The sequence below is a fragment of the Setaria viridis genome, chromosome 9 (assembly GCF_005286985.2).
Source record: "Setaria viridis chromosome 9, Setaria_viridis_v4.0, whole genome shotgun sequence".
Classification (NCBI taxonomy): Eukaryota; Viridiplantae; Streptophyta; class Magnoliopsida; order Poales; family Poaceae; genus Setaria; species Setaria viridis.
The window spans coordinates 12,044,469-12,066,809 of NC_048271.2; the positions used below are offsets into that span (position 1 = coordinate 12,044,469).

General features: G+C 42.0%; 2 protein-coding genes across 2 annotated transcripts; both read left to right on the plus strand.

Annotated features, from left to right (window-relative positions):
- The first annotated feature begins 18 nt into the window (after nt 1-18).
- Nucleotides 19-6,597, plus strand: LOC117836769 (lysine--tRNA ligase). Its single transcript, XM_034716259.2, has 17 exons — nt 19-300; nt 402-477; nt 715-789; nt 883-1,045; nt 1,128-1,221; nt 2,008-2,093; nt 2,519-2,601; nt 2,824-2,904; nt 3,430-3,555; nt 3,628-3,910; nt 4,030-4,126; nt 4,245-4,401; nt 4,703-4,846; nt 4,929-4,997; nt 5,257-5,400; nt 5,490-5,555; nt 6,315-6,597. The coding sequence occupies exons 1-16, from the start codon at nt 167-169 to the stop codon at nt 5,526-5,528; spliced, it is 1,851 nt and encodes a 616-aa protein (XP_034572150.1). The 5' UTR covers nt 19-166; the 3' UTR covers nt 5,529-5,555; nt 6,315-6,597.
- A 2,494-nt stretch (nt 6,598-9,091) lies between these two features.
- LOC117837283 (uncharacterized) lies at nt 9,092-20,800 on the plus strand. The gene is made up of 19 exons (XM_034716878.2): nt 9,092-9,533; nt 10,451-10,582; nt 10,904-10,975; nt 11,394-11,464; nt 11,555-11,654; nt 11,779-11,877; nt 12,220-12,346; nt 12,579-12,712; nt 12,792-12,851; nt 12,942-13,177; nt 15,046-15,475; nt 15,866-16,189; nt 16,306-16,911; nt 16,998-17,171; nt 17,846-18,076; nt 18,144-18,427; nt 18,515-18,793; nt 18,956-19,087; nt 20,268-20,800. Exons 1-19 carry the CDS (start codon nt 9,360-9,362, stop codon nt 20,398-20,400), a joined length of 3,798 nt encoding a protein of 1,265 aa, XP_034572769.1. The 5' UTR covers nt 9,092-9,359; the 3' UTR covers nt 20,401-20,800.
- The last annotated feature ends 1,541 nt before the right edge of the window (nt 20,801-22,341 follow it).

Below are 22,341 nucleotides of genomic sequence, written 5' to 3' on the forward strand. Positions count from 1 at the left end.
GGCGAGGGGTTCCCTTGCCATTTTTCCCCTTCCCTCCCCGCCGCCACGAGCTGCTCTAAAACCCTACCACCACCTGCGCCTCCGCATCCCAACCGCGTCTCATCTGTTCTCCTCCTCAAACCGCTCCGCCGCCTCCCCACGAAACCCTAGAGTCCGGGCGGGCGACATGGCGGACGGCGCGGGCTCGGCGTCGGGCCTAGAGGAGAAGCTCGCGGGGCTCTCCACGGGCGGCGGCGGCGGCGACAAACAGAATCCTCCGCCGGCGGGTGAGGGCGGAGAGGAGCCGCAGCTCTCGAAGAAGTAGGGACTCCCCAGCCTTCTTCTCGCCTGATTCGTTGGTTTGTGTTGTTGCTTCCGTTTCCTGATGCGGGTGTTGGTTGTTGCATGGTTGATGTGTGCAGCGCGAAGAAGAGGGAGGAGAAGAGGAAGAAGCTGGAGGAGGAGCGGAGGCTCAAGGAGGAAGAGAAGAAGAATAAGGTGAGAGCAATCGAATTGCTCTCTCTCTCTCTCCCCCCGTGTTACTGTAATTAGTGCTGTATGCTAAATCGGCTAGTCCTGGCTTAATTTAGTTAGTACGTGTCATTGCTTCTAATAAGTATTTTTTTTTAACTCTGTTCGCTGTAGAGATGGCTGCAATGCTGCAGTTGAAGTTTTGATTTTAACTATATCAGTGCCAAAACTCTGAATTGATGTGAATACCTCCTGCTGTTGTAGGCGGCTGCTGCTGCTGCTGCCTGTGGAACGACTCAGAGGGCAAGTGCTGCCGACGATGATGACATGGATCCCACTGTATGTTTCATCGTGCTGTTCCTGTATTGGTTTACTGAATTCTGTTCCCTTCTCTTATTGTTAAGTTTTGGATGAATGTGTTTCCTGCTGCAGCAATACTATGAGAATAGGCTCAAGACACTGGATTCACTCAAGACCGCAGGTGTAAACCCCTATCCACATAAGTTCCCAGTTGGCATCTCTGTAGCCGAATACATTGAGAAGTACAAGAGCTTGAGCGATGGGGAGAAGCTGGATGTGACAGAGTGTTTAGCTGGTAACACCTTTTGTTTTCCTAAAGGTTGTGTTCTTACCTTGGAGATTCATATAGGTCTCATTTGTGAACATATTTTTCAAAGGGAGGATCATGAACAAGAGAACATCATCATCTAAGCTATTCTTTTATGATCTTTACGGTGGTGGCATGAAGGTTCAAGTGATGGCTGATGCCAGGTAAAGCTTTCGAAGTCTAGTATGGTGTTCATTTGTCATATTTCTTCACAATGCAACTAGCCTTTTATTGCTTGAGCTGATTGCCACTTAGTCTGACTGCCTGGGGGCTCTTTCATGCCTTCGCTAGATAATTCACCTCCTTTCATGCCTTCGCTAGATAATTCACCCCCTGTGCTTCATCAATTCCTTTGTTTAGTACCATAACAACATAGCAAATTGGTTGGCTGGATGAATGTCATGGAATAATACGCATATTCATTGCATAGAAGAGCTCCATGGTGGTGTGCTATTCATGCTTACTACACGTATACTAAGGTCAAGTCGGAGTACATGAGCTGCTGATCCTACTTGGCAGCTTATGTAATAGTTTGCATAGGGAATATTCCTTGAACTATACTAATGACATTCTGATATGGCTAAACTTTTCATTGTTTAGTCAACAAACTTGTATTTTTCTTATGGTAGTTTATTGGACACGTCACATTGTCGACCTAGAATATTTGCTCAGTTTAGCGATGAATGTTGCCTATTTTGTACAATTGTTAAGCCTGATAAGGCTATATACTTTGTTCGTATCGAAAGCTCTTTGTTTTTCTCTTACAGGACCAAACAAACGGTCTCCTTTTTTGGTGGACAGTGCATAGTTAATGGTTATGCTCTGTGATGTTTCTTTGATTTCCTATATTCTCAATTATAGATGTTTTAGTTCATAAAATAGGACTTCAATGATCAATTATATATTCCAACTTGACGGTATTTCTTGAATCTTTTTATCTGTTATTATAGGACCTCAGAGTTGGATGAAGCTGAATTCACTAAGTACCACTCGGGTGTGAAGCGAGGTGATATTGTTGGCATATGTGGCTATCCAGGTCTGTAGAACTTGCATTCATCTCATAGTTTTGAATTTGAATTGGTCACTATAAACATGGATGTCTATTAAACTTTGTTAGTTAAAATATTACTATTTGATTGTAGCCTATAGATATGTTCTGTTACAGTTAATATACATCTAAATTCAAGTAATGTGTTCTGTTAAACGTACTTTTATATTGCTTGTGTCCCTGGTTTGCTGCACTTGTTTGCCTGAGATTACTGAATGATACTATGGTTTTTTACTGTGATTGTTTTTCTATATTTGATAAGTTGAGTTTTCAACATCAGGGAGAGGCAAAACAGGTATCCAAGTGGTGTGCGTGGTGTTTATCTGAGCAATTGCTAAATGATAAGATGATTGTTTATTGTAAATTTTTTGGTATATTTGATAAGTTGAAGTTTTCGATTTGATGAACATCAGGAAAAAGCAAGCGTGGCGAGCTTAGTGTATTCCCACAGAAATTTGTTGTGCTCTCTCCATGTCTTCATATGATGCCTCGACAGGTGAGAATCAAAACTGAATTCAAATAATTATTTCTGCCTTTGTATTTTCTAATCCATGAGAAGGAAGGTGCCCAATATGTATTCAAGCAAATTTGTAAGTTTCAGTTTTGGTACCCTCTGATGTTATGGGGCAGAACTCTGCTTTGGCAAACTTAGCCTTCACGAAGGCCTATTATATAATATTAATTGCAATGTTTACATATTTAGTGTTTATCTCTACAGAAGGGTGAAGGAAGTGCAGCACCTGCACCGTGGACTCCAGGAATGGGTAGGAACATCGAGAATTATGTTTTGAGGGATCAGGTTTGTTATTGTTTCTCATTACATCTTTATCCATTACTGTTTTAACTCTAAACACACTATTTCTTCAGGCAAAAAGTAGCATTATCTACTTTGCTGACATGCTACGGTTGCAAATAGGCATAGTTTAAGAATCCTAGTGGATACCTATAATCTAATCTGGGTAAGGGCTTACCAGGCGGTCTTGACAGATGAACCTAGTTAGCTTGCAGCTTATGCGATGCAGTATTTTTTTTTATTCCTGTGCACAAGTCATTCTTGTGTTGGCATAGGCTGAAAATGTTGGTAAGGCACTTTAAGAATCAACAAGCCCAATGAAATAATAGATGTTACGTTTACTTGTTTAAGCTTTGTTTGGATGAGCTAGGATCATGTATTCCTGTGGTGGTGGTGGATGAGTTGGTTCCTCAAACCAAACACCTCCGTAGTTTCTGCAGCAAATTAATTGCCAACAATGAATAACTAGAAACAATGTTTTGATCATGAAGTGTTTGCTCTTGTTATTAAGTGTTTGTTTTCTGATATCAGGAAACTCGGTATCGTCAACGGTATCTTGATCTTATGGTAAACCATGAAGTGAGGCATATCTTCAAGACACGATCTAAAGTTGTCTCTTTTATCCGGAAGTTTCTCGATGACCGTGAATTTTTGGAGGTAAGCACCTGTTGTTTTTTGTGGTTCCTTTTCAGTTGATAATTTAATATCTGACCTTTCATGTGGTTCTAGGTGGAGACTCCAATGATGAACATGATTGCTGGTGGAGCAGCTGCAAGGCCTTTTGTCACACATCATAATGAATTAAACATGAGGCTTTTTATGCGCATTGCTCCCGAGTTATATCTGAAGGAATTGGTTGTCGGTGGATTGGACCGTGTATATGAAATTGGAAAACAATTCAGGAATGAAGGGATTGATTTAACACACAATCCTGAATTCACAACTTGTGAATTTTATATGGCTTACGCAGATTACAACGATTTGATGGAGCTTACTGAGACCATGTTGTCAGGTAAACATCTGATTTTTTTTCAACTAAATAATACTGAGCAAACATCATTTAGATGAGAAACTTGGAGTATTTACCCTTTTTTAAGTGTAACCTATACGTTTTTGTTTCATGGTTAACAGGCATGGTTAAGGAGCTTACAGGTGGCTACAAGATAAAATATCATGCAAATGGTGTTACAAATCCCCCAATAGAAATTGATTTCACACCTCCCTTCAGGTATTAGACGAATATTCTTCGAAGCATCAGAATTACTTTTATTTCCCTGGATGTGAACGCTGTTCTTCAATCCACAGTTGCTAAAAACTGATGCATTGTTTCTGTTATCTTACTGCAGAAGGATAGATATGATTAAAGATTTGGAGGCTATGGCCAATCTCGATATACCAAAAGATCTGTCAAGTGATGAAGCTAATCGGTATTTGATAGAAGCATGTGCGAAGTATGATGTGAAATGTCCACCTCCCCAAACAACATCACGGTTGCTTGACAAGGTTTTTTATTTTGACTTCATGGAAACTACAACATGTTGTATTTTGATTTTGATATAGTTAGATTTGAGTATAGTTTCATTACTTGAAGTTGTTTGATTTTGTTTTGAATTGACTCCCTGATTTGTTAAGGTCTTTAATTTGTTTGTTCCACTCTACTGGAGAACTATCCTCATGAATGCTAGCTTAGCCTGATATCATGTGTTTATGTCATGGTCTTGGCCTTTGGGTCATTTGTTTGTGCAGTGTATTCTGTTGTAACTATATTTGCTATATACTGATGTGCTCTGTTACTCTTGGATAGTTAGTTGGCCACTTCTTGGAGGAGACATGCGTGAATCCAACATTTATCATCAATCATCCAGAGATAATGAGTCCATTAGCTAAGTGGCATAGGTCCCGACCTGGACTGACTGAGAGATTCGAGCTATTTGTTAACAAACATGAGGTATACACTGTTCTTCAGTAGCACTTGCATGGTTGGTTTCTTTCATGTTATTTCACAGTATATGACTTTCAATTGTCTGTAGGTGTGCAATGCGTACACAGAGTTGAATGATCCTGTTGTCCAGAGGCAACGGTTTGAGGAACAACTAAAGGTACATTTTGAACTTACTGAACACCTTGGTAACATCTAGCCTGTTAGAACATGACCATGTTTGGAATTTCTGAGTCTGATATGTATGCACAATTGCACATGCACCTGAGAATATAGAACCAAGAAGAAATGAACACTGGGAGGATTGTATAAAAGATAATGAACCCTTCTCCTGTTTGAATAGAGACTTACAATTTGCCTATTTTCAACTGTTGCTTATTAGAAAGTTGTACAGTCTGTTAAGTTTATATCCTGTTCAGGATCGTCAATCTGGTGATGATGAAGCTATGGCCTTAGATGAAACGTTCTGTACTGCCCTTGAGTATGGTTTGCCACCAACAGGTGGTTGGGGTTTGGGAATCGATCGCCTCACAATGTTGCTAACAGATTCCCAGAACATTAAGGTTTGAATCTTTCCATTGTTTGTTCATATGGATGTCCAACGCCTCTTGACTTTCTTGGTGTTCACTGGTATCTTTTAATGCAAACTCAGGAAGTTCTTCTATTCCCGGCTATGAAGCCTCAAGAGTAGTTGTCCACAGCCGAAATCCACAAAAGGGTATGTTTTACAATTCTGTAACTTTTCGCTCTCTCTGTTTGCTGGGTCGTGACTGCAAATGTGGTCTTCAAGCATTTTTCCACACATGTTTCAAGTTCAAAGAGGCGACCACAGTTAAAAACACTTTTTTGAGGTATAGCTTAGAATTACAATGTAGAATGTCTCTCGGTGTCTTTATTTTATTGTTACCTCCTTCCTCCACTTCAAGCAAACCACAAGGGTTGCCTTCATAGCCCTGTGCTGGCTGTGATGATATTCTGAAATTGAATGTAGTGAGGAAAATTGCATTTTTAGGGTGCATTGAAAATGAGAGCAGTGCAGTTTTCTTAACATTCATTGATGTCAAGTATTTTAGGGAAAACTAAAGAAAGAATGCTGCTTATCTAGCATTGAGCGTAGCTTCATAATAATTCTGCAAAGCTTCCGCATAATTTCCTTCGGATTGAGCCAACATCTGTTACGGTCGTTCATTCTATTCAATTCAAAAAATCTCCGTTCCAAAACCGTACATGAGGTTTTCATCTCATACGGCTTCTCCCTTCTGTACATAGTACTAAGCGAAAAATCTATAGAATAAAAATAGAATTAGTTCCATCTCATTATGGACCGAAGGGGGCTGGTATTTTTCCAAGAAATCTCTAGCCAACCTTCTTCCCCCAAGAGGTTTTTCTTATGTATCTGTTGAATCCAGAGTGTTGCTTTTACACCTTTCTACCACATTGATTTGCAGTTACACTGACTCAGTTGTTCTGTGTGCAGTTAAATTCTGCCGGATGCTTGGCGCCACTGACAGAAGGATATATGAAAGTCTGAAGACCCGTAGGGAATTTATACATCTTTTTGCCAGTGCTTGTGAGTGGTTTTCTATTTTCATTATTTTGATAAATGATACCATTGTGTTTTTCCCTGGCTGCCAGTTTGTTAGCCAAAAATTGTAACGTCAGTGACGAAAACTCAGTGCAACTTAAAATGTAGCGTTCAAGGGTCGGAGGATGTGCAAAATACTTTTGGTCTATCCAGAAATATGTGCGCTCAAAGTCTACGCAGATGTGTGAAAAAAAAAGCAATGTGCAAAATGCTTTCGTCGTCCGGATCATATAGCCTTTGGATGATAGCGGTCTGATGACCGTAAGTTGGCTCAAGTTATCACGTGCAGTTTTGCCACCACGCTTTTGGTTGACGAAATAAGTTACTGAGCACATTGATTTAGTTACCGATGGATTTGTGTTGAAGTGTGCCACACCTAATTTGTTTGGGCGATAACTTCACCTGCCAATCCGAAGACACTATGTTTAATTTCTCCTACCCTGACAGGCCCTTAGTAAAATTTTGACAGGGGTCGTGGATTCTTTTATGCTAAAATTGTACGGAGTATCCATCAGATAATTCTCAATTTGTTTGGTGACAGCTGACAGCGAAGCCGTTCAGCCGTTATTCCAATCATCGGTTTATGAAGTAGTGGCAAAGTGATATTTTGCCACTGCCATCATCTGTGACCGTGAGACGTGAGTGACTATATAATCCATCCAAAGGCGTGTAACACTATGAATTATTTCGTCAAAGCTGTTTTCAAAAGATAACCTCGTCACCATATGTTTGTGACGTCAAATGGCCTTAGCGTAGATGAAGCGAGCATGAACGGGGAGGTATAAAAAGATGGGAGATCAAGAACGACAAAAAAGCGTGCATCCATCACCACCGTACCTCATGTCAAACTAAGATCAGAACACTGATTCTTTTTTTAAAAAAAAAAAGCACATTGCTTAATCTTGACGCAGGAGCCTAACAAAGCTGAGAATCACTAGGCTGTCGGTGAGAGCTTGTGGTCGAAGCTCCCTGGATCGGCACATTGACATAAAGGTCGCCATCCGCATCCACATCCACTCGATCGATGCCCGGCGCCGTGCGTGCATGGTGCCCGACAAACGTGACGCCTTTTTTCAGTTCTCCCACACTTATTGATCGCAGTACTACACGTCCTTCTGTTTGTCGTTGGAGGGGAAAGCTTTTAGCAATCCTCCCCAACAGCATTGGCCCGTCACGGCATGATTTCTTATAGCGCTCATGGAGCTACCACGTAGCTACTACACGTACGTACACGCATGCATGCTGCATGATTTCGGCTCGGTGCCGCACTGCTGCAGCGGCAACACGCACGCACGCACATCTCAATCCAATCCACAACCTTTTTCGCGTGCGCGCTGATCAGACAGCGCAGACTGGATCGGAGTACTGTGCACGTGGGTCAGTAGCGGCGTGGTGCCTGGTGACGCGCGCGTCCGGCGGTCCGTCCGGCCGAAAAGGGCAAGCAGCGAAGGAACACGTGGCCGCTCGTGGCCTGCCTTCCTGACGCGACGGCGTGTCGGGACGCCCCGGAATAGGGCCTGGCCCCGGACCAGATCGGATCGGATCGCCCCGGCTCTCTCTTGCGAACGAAACATGTGCCGCACGGGTCCTGCCACCGCTGGCCAACTCCGTTGGTCCGGTCCACGCGCGAGCACTAGTGCACGAGGCGCGCACCCCGCACGGCCGCACAGCAGGATGACGGATAAGACTGGAGGGACGCGAGGGGCGAGGGGCGAGGGGCGAGGGGAGCCCGAGCCGAATATGCCCCCGCGCACGGCACGGCATCGCATCCGGGAACCGGGGGGGATATGCCGGCGCCTTTGCGGTTTGTGCCGTGGAACGGGTGGGAGCCGACGCAGATGCCGTGGTGCCGTGCCGAGATGCGCGCGCGCGATCCTCGTAGTGAGGCCCATATGCATCGCGTGCTCCGCCGGCCAGGCCGACCCCGCGTTGCCGCCGACAGTCGCTTTCTTGCACGACACCGGGGTCGATCGGCGTCACAAGTCTGATCCGTCGCACTCGTCACCCCGTCCTGTTCGCTCCCGATATTATACTGGAACGATGCCAACTCTTTTACCGATAATACCATGCCGTCGAGATCACACATGCGATTCCTGACGGCAACAAGCCATCAGAATAAGCGCTCGTTTGACAGCAACGCCGACCTCGTTACCTGTTGCCCTGTTGATTACCGCGAGAGCTAACCCACTAACCCATTACTTAAGACTAACCGAGGAGTTGTTAATCCCAGACATCCCCAACGCAGAGCACATTGTAGTTTGTTAATTGGTCTAGCTCGTGCCTTGATCACCGCGAGGACGAACCCCGGCCACAGCGAGTAAAAAACCGGCAGCGGCGTCAAACAAAGAAAACCAGCAAACCGCACGCATATCGCGTGTGGCGCGCATGATTGGAGCTGGACCATCCACTTTTCTCTCTCTCCTTCTCCTTTTTTTTTTTTGACTTTGGACACACGGCAGTACGCGCGCATCTTCGACGCCTCGAAAGGAACTGGAGTCGTGCTGGGACACGGGTGTCAGAGGCGGCGACGCCATAATTGCCATCTGGATCGTCAAAACCGAGAGGACGCTGCTGGCTGCCCGGCCCTACGCCGGATGGCTATCCCATCTAGTAGGCCTAGGCCGCTGCCTCCTATAAGGCCCGCCTCCCCGCACCGGCCCTCCCCTTTCGCTTCCGCTCCGCTCCGCCCCATCCCTTCCCCCTCCTATTGGCCTCCGCTTCCGCCCCACTCCCGGACCCCATCGTCCCCGTGCTCGCTCCCTCCTCCTCCTCATCGCCACCGCCTCGCCGTCCCGTCCCGCCCCGCGCCCAATCTCCTCACCGGGGCCGCCGTCGCATGCGCCCCGCCCCTGCCGCGGGAGGAGGAGGTGCTGCTGCTGCCGCCGCGCGGAATTGAGGGGAGCGAGGCTGGGGGAGTCCACGGCGAACGCGGCGGGGATGGAGGCCGGCGAGATGGAGGACGTGCGGGCGGCCGCGGCCGCCGAGCAGGTCATCAGCAGCAGGGGCGGCTCCGTGCTCGGGAAGAAGACCATCCTCAAGAGCGACCACTTCCCGGGCTGCCAGAACAAGCGACTCTCCCCGCAAATCGATGGCGCGCCCAATTACCGACAGGTTGGTTCGATTGGGATTTTTTTTTCCGCTGGTCTCTCGTCTCGTCTCTTGTCATCTGTCTCTCATAATCAATCTCGCATCTCACCTCGTGTCCTCGCCTCTCTGGGTGGATGGTGGTGGTGGGGCTGCTTAATTAGCAGCCAGTCCTCTATTGCGCGCAGCGGGTGTGTTCTCCAATATCCCGCCTCGTCGGCATTCCCCGCGATCGCTGAGAGAAGGAATTGGTTGCCTTGTTTCTATCTCGCGCTTGTTTGCTTACTGTCTTCAGCGCGGCTGCGTTAACTGCTTCACTTTCAGGCGTGCCTTTATATTTTGCCTGTCATGTTCTGTCTAAGTTTCTAAGCATCCTGACTCGCATGAGCTTTCCGGGTCTTATGCTAATTTTCATTTTAGACTGCCCTTGCTAGTTTTCAGTCCCCTCGATTTCTTTTAATAAGAGTCTCAGTTACTTAAAACCACACACAACCTCGCTTGAAATTGCAGTAACACGTCATACGAAATTTTGAGGAAAAATAACTGTGGTTTCAACGCTACATGGAAAGTTGGACACACATTGTTCGATGTTTACCTAATAATGGTTTCAAATAGTGCCTGAAATATTTCGGTCACATGAAGATTAGACATTGTGACATTGCATTCCTTCTCAGCTAGTCAAATGTGCTTTTCCATGAGTACATATGCAGGCACTAAAACCTTCATCTTCAATTTGGCAAACTACATGCTGCCTTACTACTGTCTTGAATAGTTGAATGCATTAACTTTAGAGTAGCGCACAATCAATTTGTACCACTCTAGTTTCATTTTCCATGTGACCATTCAAATTCAGTAATCTGTCTAGTTTTGGCTCCCTACTATTCTTAAAACCTGTTCCGTATCTATCATTTCTTGATGGTATATTATCACCATTCTGTTTTCAGGCTGGATCATTGCGTGTTCATGGTGTTGCAATGCCGACAATGGAAGGGATCGCTAATGTGCTAAATCATATTGGAGCAAAAAAGAAAGGAAAGCAAACCCGGATTCTATGGCATAGTCTTCGGGAGGAACCGGTGAGAGCACTAATTTATAGACTAGAATATACCATATTTATGGGTTCAAAACCTTTGAAGATATGTAGAATATCAAGTAGCCACCCTCACTAGTGAAGACAAGTAGAAAAGCGAGTTCGTGTGTTATTTAAGAAAAAAAAAAGAGAAACCTCCCTCCCTACCTCTCTCTAGAAACATGTAATTTTTATTTCAAGTGAATGTATACCTTTTCCTTCTTATTGAGCAGTTCTGCATCTCCCTGGAACAGGGTATATGTTCTGCCTTTCTGTCTCTCATGGATGGCATATAGTAACTTGTGTTTTCTCCACTAATACTATGCAGGTTATCTACATCAATGGTCGGCCCTTTGTCTTGCGGGATGTTGAAAAGCCCTTCTCAAATCTGGAATACACGGTTAGCTTAGATCCCTGACTTACATATTGATTTCTCTTGCATTTTACTGATTTTGTTAGAATCCACAAAGGTTATAAACCACAAGCCATTGGTCCTGTTAAACTTACACAGTGGAAATTTTATGACGCTAATACCATGAGAAAAAAAATCAACCATATTTCTTTATTTTCGAAAAATTATGATGCATAGGCGCATTTGCCAATCTTGAGTGATTTTCCTGGGAGTTCCCCACTTCTACTACTAATTGGGTGCTTGATGCTTAACTATGGCATACTTGTGTTTTATTAAATTATTTTCCTTTTCCTTTGCAACTGTTATTAAAGTCTTGGAAATATATTGACTATTAGGTATTCAACCTAGAAATATATGTTTTCATATTTTCTTAACTATTAGTGATCTTGAATCTCTGTTAATATAGGGAATTAACCGAGAGAGAGTAGAGCAAATGGAGTTTCGCCTTAAGGAAGATATTCTTCAGGAAGCTTCAAGGTACATCAGTTGTAAACTTACAATCTAAACTACTTTTTTATGTCCATGTGACTATTAAGAGGTGTCTGGTACTGGAACTTTTGATGGCAGATATGGGAATAAGATACTTGTCACTGATGAGCTGCCAAGTGGTCAGATGGTAGACCAGTGGGAATCAGTGGTATCTGATACAGTGAAAACTCCACTTGAGGTAATGTCATATTTATGGTTTCATTATTTTCTCATATTTAGTCATATTAAGAAAAAACAATTCCTCTGTAGGTCTATGAGTACCCCAACTTGCTTGGGACTGAAAGGCTATGTTGTTGTTGTAGGTCTATGAGGAGTTGCAACATCAAGGGTACCTTGTTGACTACGAACGTGTTCCAATTACTGATGAAAAAGCACCAAAGGAAGGGGATTTTGACAACTTGGTTAGTTCTATATGTTCCTGTTTGCTAATCGCTCCTGCTAGTATCCTCTCATTTCATTGCTGGAAAAATTAGACCTTCACCAGGTCTATGTTGTCTGCATACCTTGAAATATTTGTACAAGTCATGCTATTTCTCTGTATTTAACTTTTCTTTTAAGTTGAGAAAGGTCTGGACTGTTTTGCAATGCTCCATAGGAAGCATATTTGGCAGGTTCTAAATATCTGCAGACACTCACCTATGGCAATTACGAAATATTCAGAAATTGTATAACATCAAAGTTATCCTGTTGTAGCAAGTTAATTGTTAATTGTTGATAACATCGAATTTCATTGTATTTAACAGGTACGTCGAATCTCCCAAGTTGATTTAGAAACAGAAATTGTGTTTAACTGCCAAATGGGGAGGGGACGGACAACTACTGGAATGGTCATAGCTACATTGGTTTACCTAAACCGAATAGGAGCTTCAGGTGAGGACAAAGTTTACTTCGGTTGCATTCAGGGTTCTGTTATCTGAGAACCAGTAGTATGCCCGCAGACAGTTGTATTGGGAACTGTCATGTGGTCTTTTAGTATTACAAACTGATGGCAACTGATTCCATGTTAGGCCCACTGAATCTTGATATATGCTTGTTGCATGGTGTGCTCATATTCATGCATGTACTTGGATTTTATAGATGTGTGATTATCTGTGTGCTGCAGGTATCCCGAGGACAGGGTCGATTGGGAAGGTATTCTATGCTGGAAATGATGTAGATGACTATATGCCTAGCTCAGAAGAAGCAATACTCAGAGGAGAATATGCTGTCATCAGGAGCTTAGTCCGAGTTCTTGAAGTAATAGCCTTTATTTCATTTCTTTCTTTTATCTCTCATTTTCTGAGTGTGGCCACTTTATGATTTGGTATTTTTGCAGGGTGGTGTTGAAGGCAAAAGGCAAGTTGACAAAGTTATTGACAAATGTGACTCTATGCAGGTATACCATTTTATGTTCGGAATGCTAGCAATTTAATTGGAGCAATGTATCCGTTATTTCCTGTTTATGCCTCATTTTTGTTGTGAACAGAACCTAAGAGAAGCTATTGCTACCTACCGCAATAGCATTCTTCGGCAGTCTGATGAGATGAAACGGGAGGCATCACTTTCCTTCTTTGTGGAGTACTTGGAACGTTATTACTTCCTGATATGTTTTGCTGTCTATGTGCATTCAGTGAGCTCTGCTCACCAAACAACATTTTCAGTAGAAGTTAGTTTTTCTGATTGGATGAGAGCAAGGCCTGAACTGTACAGCATTCTTCGAAGGTGAGATGTGGCAACTTTACTGTACAAATGTCAGAAGTATACAGGTTGTAAGAATGTATGTAGCCTAAACTACGTTTCCTAGTTCTTGAAAATCAACACCTTTTTGTTTTGTGGTGCTTTACTTGTTGAGATTGTTTATTTTACTCTCACGTTGTTCATTCATCCTCTTAGCCTTTCCAGTGTTTCAACCAAGTCGTCATGTCTTGAAAGCTCTCTAGTCTCTGCGAGATGCTATATTAACCTTTGTTCAGATTTTACTCTTGAATTCACAATGTCAGTGAGAAACGTTGCAAGGCATAAACCATCGTGTCGAAAGTTATATGGTTCAAAACGAGTGTGATGATCATTAAGGCAACATAGGAGACTAGTTAAATAGCGGTGGCTTTGTGGCTCAAGAATTATTTAGGTCATGTGAAGAATTACAACATTTGTCAAAAATCTTAATTTGGACTTGTGGTTTGAGATCCAAGAATTCTTTCATTTGTGGCCTGTTTTGGAAAGGTAGCACAGTTATTAGATCTAAGTAACATTACCTTATATGAACCTGCATATCAAGCCAATATTGTGAGCTGGACTTATAATTTGAATGCACGGAATTCCTAGTCAATCATCTATGGTTAAGGCAATGTAAAGTCTTCGTGTACTAAAAATGTATTAATCTTTTTTCTATATGGATGCTTGCCACTTTCGAACACCATTGTTTTCTAAGCCACACAATATGCTCTAGCGCATACATTATTTAAGAGCTACTCTGCATCCAAGTGCCAGTGTTTACAGAGATATTATTTAAATTATAGATAATGTCGCAGATATTTAGAGAGCAGATCATACAACACCCACCCATATGATCCATTGCTCATTTGCATGTGGCATATTCATAGCTTACAAATAATAATTTTAGCAGTATCATTATTCACTTGCATCCATCATTTTACCTTCTCTCTTTCAACATATTTTAACTTTATAGTGGTTTCATCGCTTTTTTACCCATTTGATCAAGGATGTTCTGTGGATACACCTAGCAAGAATATTTTAAGAGTATACCTAGAATGCATACACTTCGTAGATAATGTCTCTGAAAGTTATCCTCTTAATGTCCGAGCAGAATCAATGTGTTCCAGTTTCTGACCTTGCACCAATGGATGAGTGCACGCTAGTAGTAGAAAGAAGTGGAGATGGAGGGAACTGCTACTTAACAATGTCAAGGGTAGGGTCACTGTTTTCACTAGCGCAGTATGATGGACAAGATGTGACGGGAGTGTTACCCAGACAACCCTGTTGGATTTCATTTTGTTTGTTTTTTTGCCGAATTGGACAATCCATGCCCGAGTTGAACTGAGACACATGCACCTGTGTCCAGTAATGCTGCACGCAGCTGCTTATGGCAGCTTGCATGGTGTATTTGTGCAGGGTTCACAACTTCTTGCTATAGCCGGCTAGCCACTGTAGAGCACTAAAGTACAAAACCTTAACGATCCGATAGAAATCACTTTTGCTCACATGCTTACGTAATTTGCTGACGTATTGATCTTTAGATATTGTCCACTGTATTTCTTTTTGCGAAAGGATATTGTCCACTATATGAAGTCCATTGATTCCATTGCTTGCTGTTTAAAGCCTCGGCAAGATGCATTGTGATGACAGTCAACAGTGCCACATAGAAAAAATTCTTTCTAATATTACCACCGGTTTTAATCTCTATTTTTGTTACATGATTGTTCGACATAAAAAGGAAGCCTTCAAGAATGCCATAATAAAAAAACTGTTTTTAATACTATCACCTATTCTATTATCTACTTCCAACCTCTTGTTCCATGTCCATCCCACATAACAAGGGAGCTCATTTCTTTACATTGAAATGTATTCAGGCTACTGAGGAGAGATCCAATGGGTGCTCTTGGTTATTCAAGTTCAAAACCCCCTCTTACAAAAATTGTTGAGTCTGCTGATGGGCGTCCACAAGATATGGATGTCGTTGCTGCCATGAGGAATGGAGAAGTTCTTGGGCGTCAAACTGTTTTAAAAAGTGATCACTGCCCAGGTTGTCATAACCTTAATTTGCCTGAAAGGGTAGAGGGTGCGCCAAATTTTCGGGAAATCCCTGGATTTCCAGTCTATGGTGTTGCAAATCCTACGGTTGATGGTATTCGAGCTGTTATTCAGCGTATCAGTACAAGCAAAGGAGGGCGACCAATACTGTGGCATAATATGAGAGAAGAACCAGTTATCTACATAAATGGAAAACCATTTGTGCTACGTGAGGTGGAAAGACCTTGCAAGAATATGTTGGAGTACACGGTAAGCACCATCTTCAGCTTCCTCAATGGATTTGTCAAAAAAGTAGGTTGCTTGTAACTTGTTCTATAAGAACAAGAATATGCATTTTTTTTTGCCTTTCTCTTGTTGTCACAGGATCTGCCAATTTGAAATTCATTATAGATGTGATAATTTGTACCCACAACTCAGCTAATTATCCTCATTCTCTGCTTAGGTGTTAAACTACTAATCTTAAAACTGTCCAAAGGACTTGTGTGATTAGGTTGTATGAAACGAATGTTGCTTATTCATTCATACTGTTAGAATTTGTGGACCTGTCAATTAATATGTCTAGCCATGTTAAGGGAATGATTTAATGTGATGTCATTTGCTCTGTGAAATGGTTTAGTGCTAACTGATACATGATATCAGGGGATAGATCGTGAAAGGGTGGAACGCATGGAAGCTCGGCTGAAGGAGGACATTTTACGGGAGGCGGAACGGTATGGTGGAGCAATAATGGTTATTCATGAAACTGACAATGGTGAGATCTTTGACACATGGGAAAATGTGGATAATGAAGCTGTTCTGACTCCATTGGAGGTATACAAACACTTGGAGTGTGAAGGCCTTCAGATAAAATATGCACGTGTACCCATTACTGATGGTAAAGCTCCCAAAAGTTCAGACTTTGACACGATAGCCTTGAATGTTGCTTCTGCTAGCAAGGACACTGCTTTTGTATTCAATTGCCAGGTACTGCAGCTCATTTCTTTACTGTTATAGCATACAACATCAAGTAAAGGATTGACTCTTGATTTATGTGAGAGTTTTCAAAAACCTAAATGTCGACTTTTGTGGTGTTTCTATAGATGGGCAGGGGCAGAACAACTACTGGAACTGTGATTGCTTGCCTGCTGAAACTTCGAATTGATCATGGCAGGCCTATTAGAATTCCATCATGTCAAAATAACCATGAAGATGCCAATGATGCTGCTTACTCAACTGGAGAAGATACAGCAGACTACAATGGGCACTTGAGTTCAGAATCTTGGAAAACTCGCACTTTGACAAAGCTAAATTCTGGATTTGGAATTAAAGACATCCTTCTGCTGCGAAAAATTACTAGATTATTTGATAATGGAATTGAGTGTAGACAGACTTTGGATACTGTTATTGATAGATGTTCAGCTTTGCAGAATATTCGCCAAGCTGTTCTGAAGTATACAAAAGTAATTAATCAACAACATGTGGAGCCTAGAGTTAGGAGGGTTGCATTGAATCGTGGTGCTGAATATTTGGAGAGATACCTCAAGTTAATTGCATTTTCGGCATACCTTGGTAGTGAAGCATTTGATGGTTTCTGTGGGCAAGGAGAAGTGAAGATCTCATTTAAAGGCTGGCTGCAACAGAGACCAGAGATCCAAACCATGAAATGGAGCGTAAGACTGCGACCTGGCCGTTTTTTCACTGTACCGGTAAGTATATTCCTTTGTTCCTCACCAAAACATCATTCTGGGCATCTTTGCAAAAGTGCCTACTAAGAAATATTTGCTATTTGCAGCATGAGCAGAAAGCAACATATCCACCTCCACAAGGTGATGTAACAATGGAAACCGTTGTCAAAGCTCGTAATGGTTCTGTTCTAGGAAAGGGATCAATACTCAAAATGTACTTCTTTCCTGGACAGAAAAGGTCAAGCAGCGTGAATTTCCGGGGTGCACCACATGTTTTTAAGGTATTGCTGTGTTACCTAAAAATTGTTGCATTCAACCTTTGATAATTGGATGTGTACTGTTTTTTTTATGTAAATCATTCTTATCCCAGTCAATTCTGCCAATTGAACTTTTGTTGTTGTTTAAACAATTTAGATTAGATGATGTTTCGGCATGAGATTTCTGATGGACAAATATTTCTAATCACTTCACACCATATGTAATGTTGCAATGAATGAATGTTATTCATCCTCAAAAGATATTCTCATTCTTTTTCAGCTTTCGTTAGCTTTTGTTAAGTTCTTTTGAGGAGTGCCAGCTTAGCTTCTGTTCAGTTTGTTGTTCCGTTATGACCCATAGGCCATGTTGAATCCTAGTGCATAAATATGATCTATGCATGTAGTCATAGTAAAGGGAAAAAATATCACATTCAATGTGCTAGTTAACTAATAAAAGTTTCCTATTCATTAAAATTGCACTACAGCTGTAGCCACTATGGTGTTTTCCATCATGGGAACCATCTTAGCCTGGCCATGTTTTCTACCTCTGTGCTTGCAGTTTTTGAAAGCATAAATTTATGGCTATTACAACCAAACTAGCTGATCTACTTACAGCAATTGCCTAATTTAAACCTTACTTTAGGAATGAAAAGACAATTTGGAACAAATAGTTACAAATTTTAGAATATCTGTTTCAGGTAGATGGATACCCTGTGTATAGCATGGCAACACCAACTATTGATGGAGCTAGTGATGTTCTGTCATATCTGGGCTCTAAAGACACAACCGGAAGAAGCATTGCCCAGAAGGTGGTCGTCACCGATCTTAGGGAAGAAGTGGTTGTTTACATCAAGGGCACACCATTTGTTTTGAGAGAACTGGATCAACCTGTTGATACTCTGAAGCATGTTGGCATTAGTGGTCCAATGGTGAGAAGCATTATTCCAATAATTCAACAGTTCTTTTTTGGCAATTCTTAAATTATCTTCTGTGCAGGTAGAGAGCATAGAGACAAGGCTAAAGGAGGATATACTTGCTGAAGTCAAACAACTAGGTGGCCGGTTACTTCTCCATCAAGAAGAATTTAATGCAGACACGAATCAATGTAATGTGGTAGGTTATTGGGAACGCATAGATCTGGAGGACGTGATGACACCAGCTGAAGTGTACGGCACATTGAGAGGCAAGGGCTATGATATCAACTATAAAAGAATACCTCTCACCAGGGAAAGAGAAGCATTAGCTGCTGATGTAGATGCTATACAATCATTAATCGATGAGTACGTACACTGATTTTCAAATTCATATAACTTGTCAAGTTACGTTCCTCAGTTACAGGATAAAAGACTCACTGTGCTTTTCTACAGATCTGCTAGGTACTATCTCTTTATTTCACACACTGGATATGGTGGTGTTGCTTATGCAATGGCCATTACCTGCCTGACACTGGGTGCAGATGCAAAGTTTGTCATGGAAGAAACAGCAGAAACACACTTTGTATCAACTTCTCTTACAAAAAATGTGTCCATCAAAACATCCACTGACATAGCACTTAGGCAGGTTGACTACCGTGACATATTAAACCTTATTAGAGTGTTGGTACATGGGCCCAAGAGCAAAGAAGAGGTTGATGCAGTTATTGACAGGTATGTCGTTTAATTGGTATCTGCTTCTTGAGCTGTGGCTTTTATATGAATGATTGAAATACAGTTGTAGACTAACTGAAAGCTAGATGATTTGCCTCGCTGATGTGATCCATCTTATCGTTGTTTGTCATTTTTTTCTGATTATCAATTTCTACTGTGAAGGTGTTCTGGTGCTGGTAATTTGCGAGAGGATATTCTGCAATACAGGAAAGCACTGCAAGATTTTTCGCATGACGATGATGACGACGATGAGGAGCTCTCTTATCTCACTGATATGGGTACAAAAGCTTTGAGGTATGTTTAATTTGTTTTAACTAAAGGGTTTTTTAAAATGCATAACCTCCTCTCCTTCATCATCAATTACCATGCATTCTAACACACACAAAAAAAATCAATTACCATGCATTCTGCCACCAAAAAAAATCAATTACCATGCATTCTATTTGTTCATTCTTGATAGATAATTCTCAAGATAAAGTTCCAGTGTTAGTGTCATCTGAGCAAAACATAGGTGCACCGTCACTTTATATTTGCAATAAATAATTCTTCTTCAACAATTATAACTCTTCAACGTACATGTTCCCATTATATTTTAGTCAGTACCTCAAGGAATCATAGATTAGAGGTTCAAATCACTTCATGGTTCAAGACAATGCTATGAAATAGGGCCTAATTTGTCCTGTGCCTCTACAAAATTGAGAAGTGCCACTGAAAACATGCAATTGACTGTATGCCACGAGAAATATTGGTTCTTTTCCTTGAAAGGAGTTTCTCGGGACTGAGTCCGTTTCTGTTAGCCACATGGCAATGCTATCATATTGTTGGACTACCCACCAGTTGGTGCTGTAGTTAAATTCTTAAGTAACTACCCACCAGTTGTTTAGCCTTTCCTGACATTACATTGTATTATCATCAATGGCCATGAGAATTGTTAAAATATCAGAAAGACTTTTGGTGCTTCTGTAATGTATTCAAAACAGCCTGGAACAATGACACTATTCATAAGGCCTTGTATGCATGTCAGAAAGTGCTTACTCTGTCATGGCCAGCCTGATAAACTACTTTGCTCAAAAAATGATCATTATATGAAACAAAACACGGTGGCAAAAGATGTGGGTGTTCATTTAGCCAAGATTGAGGTTTGGATACAGCAGGGAATCACATTTTAGATGTAGTCATATGTTTCTGGGGGGAGCTACGTACTGATATTGCAAGTTAGACAAATAAATGCTATTTAAAAGACATCTTGAAATCAGCTACTTCAGGATGTTGATCAGGTGATACATTTGGTTAAACAGTGCCGCAGTTTTTAAATAATAAGACTCCTTTATTACAAAAAAAGACTTTAAAGATGTGCCTTGTATGCTCATTAATGTTTTAGATATCTGTTCCTAAATGTTCAAATATATGCTTTACTATGTCAATTTGTTTTCTACCTGGTATTGATTCATATCGTACTCCTACTCTGTTGCAGGCGCTACTTCTTTCTGATCACCTTCAGGTCCTACCTCTACTGTGCAACGCCACGTGAAGCAACGTTTAGATCATGGATGAAGGCTAGGCCTGAGCTTGGGCACCTTTGCGATAATTTAAAGCTGGATAAATAGATAATCTTCAGGGACGTGATTATGTAGTTAATTGTGGCTCTTCCTTGGGCAAACTCACCTCGAGTGTTAGAAAGGGAAGGAGACAGAATGGCTAGCTAGAGAGGAAGCTGTGGTCATGGGAGTTCGGGAGAAAGAAAGAGCAGCTTAGGCTGGGCATTGTACTGTACTTGTCGGTGTTAATTGACACCAGCAAGCATGTATATATTGTCAAGCTTATTGTAGGTCACATATTAGAACTTTTCAGTTTAGTATTTTCCTCCCCTTTTTTCTTTTTACCGTTGTATTTAGTTCATTCTCATGTATGTATATCATATGTGTGCTTCTTGGACAGCTTTGATTTATGAGTTTTCTGGGCATCGATGTATGGCCAGTGCCCTTTTTATAAATTATATTGCGTTAATTGGATGTTTTTCTCATACTCATTTTTTGAAAATCCAAAGAAATGCTCCCTCTTCTTCTTTCTTAAGGCGCACACAATTCAGGATTGAACCTCTTTAACCTTTCACAAACAGTTGGTCTAAGAATGTGTTGATTATATCTTTTTCTGATACCAATTTCATAGTCAGGAACATTGTAAGATATAAGAAATTAACAAGCAATGTGTGATGTTGGAGACTGCACTGGCCAAACCTACCCTCTCGTTGCCAGGAACGCTGAGGTCGTCTTCAAAAGAAAAGAAAAAATGAACTCCGAGGTCAATGCTGCGACCTGCCCCAGTGCCACGTCTGACGTCCCCACAAAAACACCCTATGACCATTCGTGGCATCGCTGGTGCGGCTGGTGCCCGCCTCCCGGTAAATAGGAAACCACAAAATTGTGAAGCCTATGGATGGTGTATGCAAGAAGACAAAGGATGAAATCCGAGGACGTATTGTGAAGCCCAACTACCCTTGTACCCTATATTCAGTGCCGAGAATATTTTCATAATCAGAATCACATTCAAATTCTTGTCCCGCTAGCGCTAGGGCCTCGTCGTTGCTGCCTTCACCACGGCTGTTAGCATTTTGTGAGATCCAACTGTCATCACAGTTATTAGCATTTTGTAAGATCCAGGGGTCTGTAACGTCTTGGAGCGGCCAAGGCTAGCCCGAGTAAACCACCGTGATATTCATTTTATCGCACAAGTCATCAGGGCATGTACAACGGTCCCTTCACCCCGTCCCTTCGGCGTAGTTTTTACAGAAAACACCCTGTGAGAGCGTAGAGACGGAGCTGGCGTTGCCTCACGAGGCGACGGGAACGTCCCGTGCTCCGAGGAGAAAGAGATGGCCCCAGCAGCATTGTACGGTGCGCCTCCTCGACTCGTCGTTGCGCGGATCCTGGGCGCTCGCGCGCGCAGGTGTGATTTGCGCTCCCAAATCTTCTCCATATGTACCTAGTGAAGGTGAAGCATTGCTAGGTCCTTTCTTCTTCCTCGCCATTCACAGCCAACCTTCGGCGACCGCTATGTTGAGCGCATCGACTAGGAAGAGCAAGCTAGTTGGCGCAAGTAAGAAGAGCAAGGTCGCCTCGGCTGCTGCTACGGTGACGGCCGCGGCCCCAACGCACACATCCAGTTATGGAAGTGGCTCGATGGCGACGGCCCGCAACCTCGGTCGTGGTGGCTAGATAAAAGACGTTGCATCTATATGAAATATAATTATTATATTGATGGTTTTTAAAAATATTGTAATCATGTTGCTCTTATTTATCCTTGATACATTTTCTATAAAATAGACACATGATGGTATACAAAAATTTATTTATAGTTGATCCTAACTACATGCAAAGCATTAAACAGTTTAGAGTTTGTATGACCTATTTTTATACCTGTTTGTATGATAAATTCGAGACTCTTAGAGACGAACACCTGACTGAGAGTTGTACATGCCCTCAGGGATCCAAACCCAATAGACAATCACCTGAAAAAAAAAGAAAAACAGGCTGGATAGAAAAAAATCG

Excerpts from the sequence above, each read along its gene's own strand:
- LOC117837283 (XM_034716878.2), top strand. The coding sequence starts at position 9,360 with ATGGAGGCCGGCGAGATGGAGGACGTGCGGGCGGCCGCGGCCGCCGAG. Across the intron at positions 16,912-16,997 it reads GCCGTTTTTTCACTGTACCG|CATGAGCAGAAAGCAACATA; the intron begins GTAAGTATATTC and ends TGCTATTTGCAG. Across the intron at positions 18,794-18,955 it reads GTTGATGCAGTTATTGACAG|GTGTTCTGGTGCTGGTAATT; the intron begins GTATGTCGTTTA and ends TCTACTGTGAAG.
- LOC117836769 (XM_034716259.2), top strand. The coding sequence starts at position 167 with ATGGCGGACGGCGCGGGCTCGGCGTCGGGCCTAGAGGAGAAGCTCGCG. Across the intron at positions 301-401 it reads GAGCCGCAGCTCTCGAAGAA|CGCGAAGAAGAGGGAGGAGA; the intron begins GTAGGGACTCCC and ends TGATGTGTGCAG. Across the intron at positions 4,402-4,702 it reads CATCACGGTTGCTTGACAAG|TTAGTTGGCCACTTCTTGGA; the intron begins GTTTTTTATTTT and ends ACTCTTGGATAG.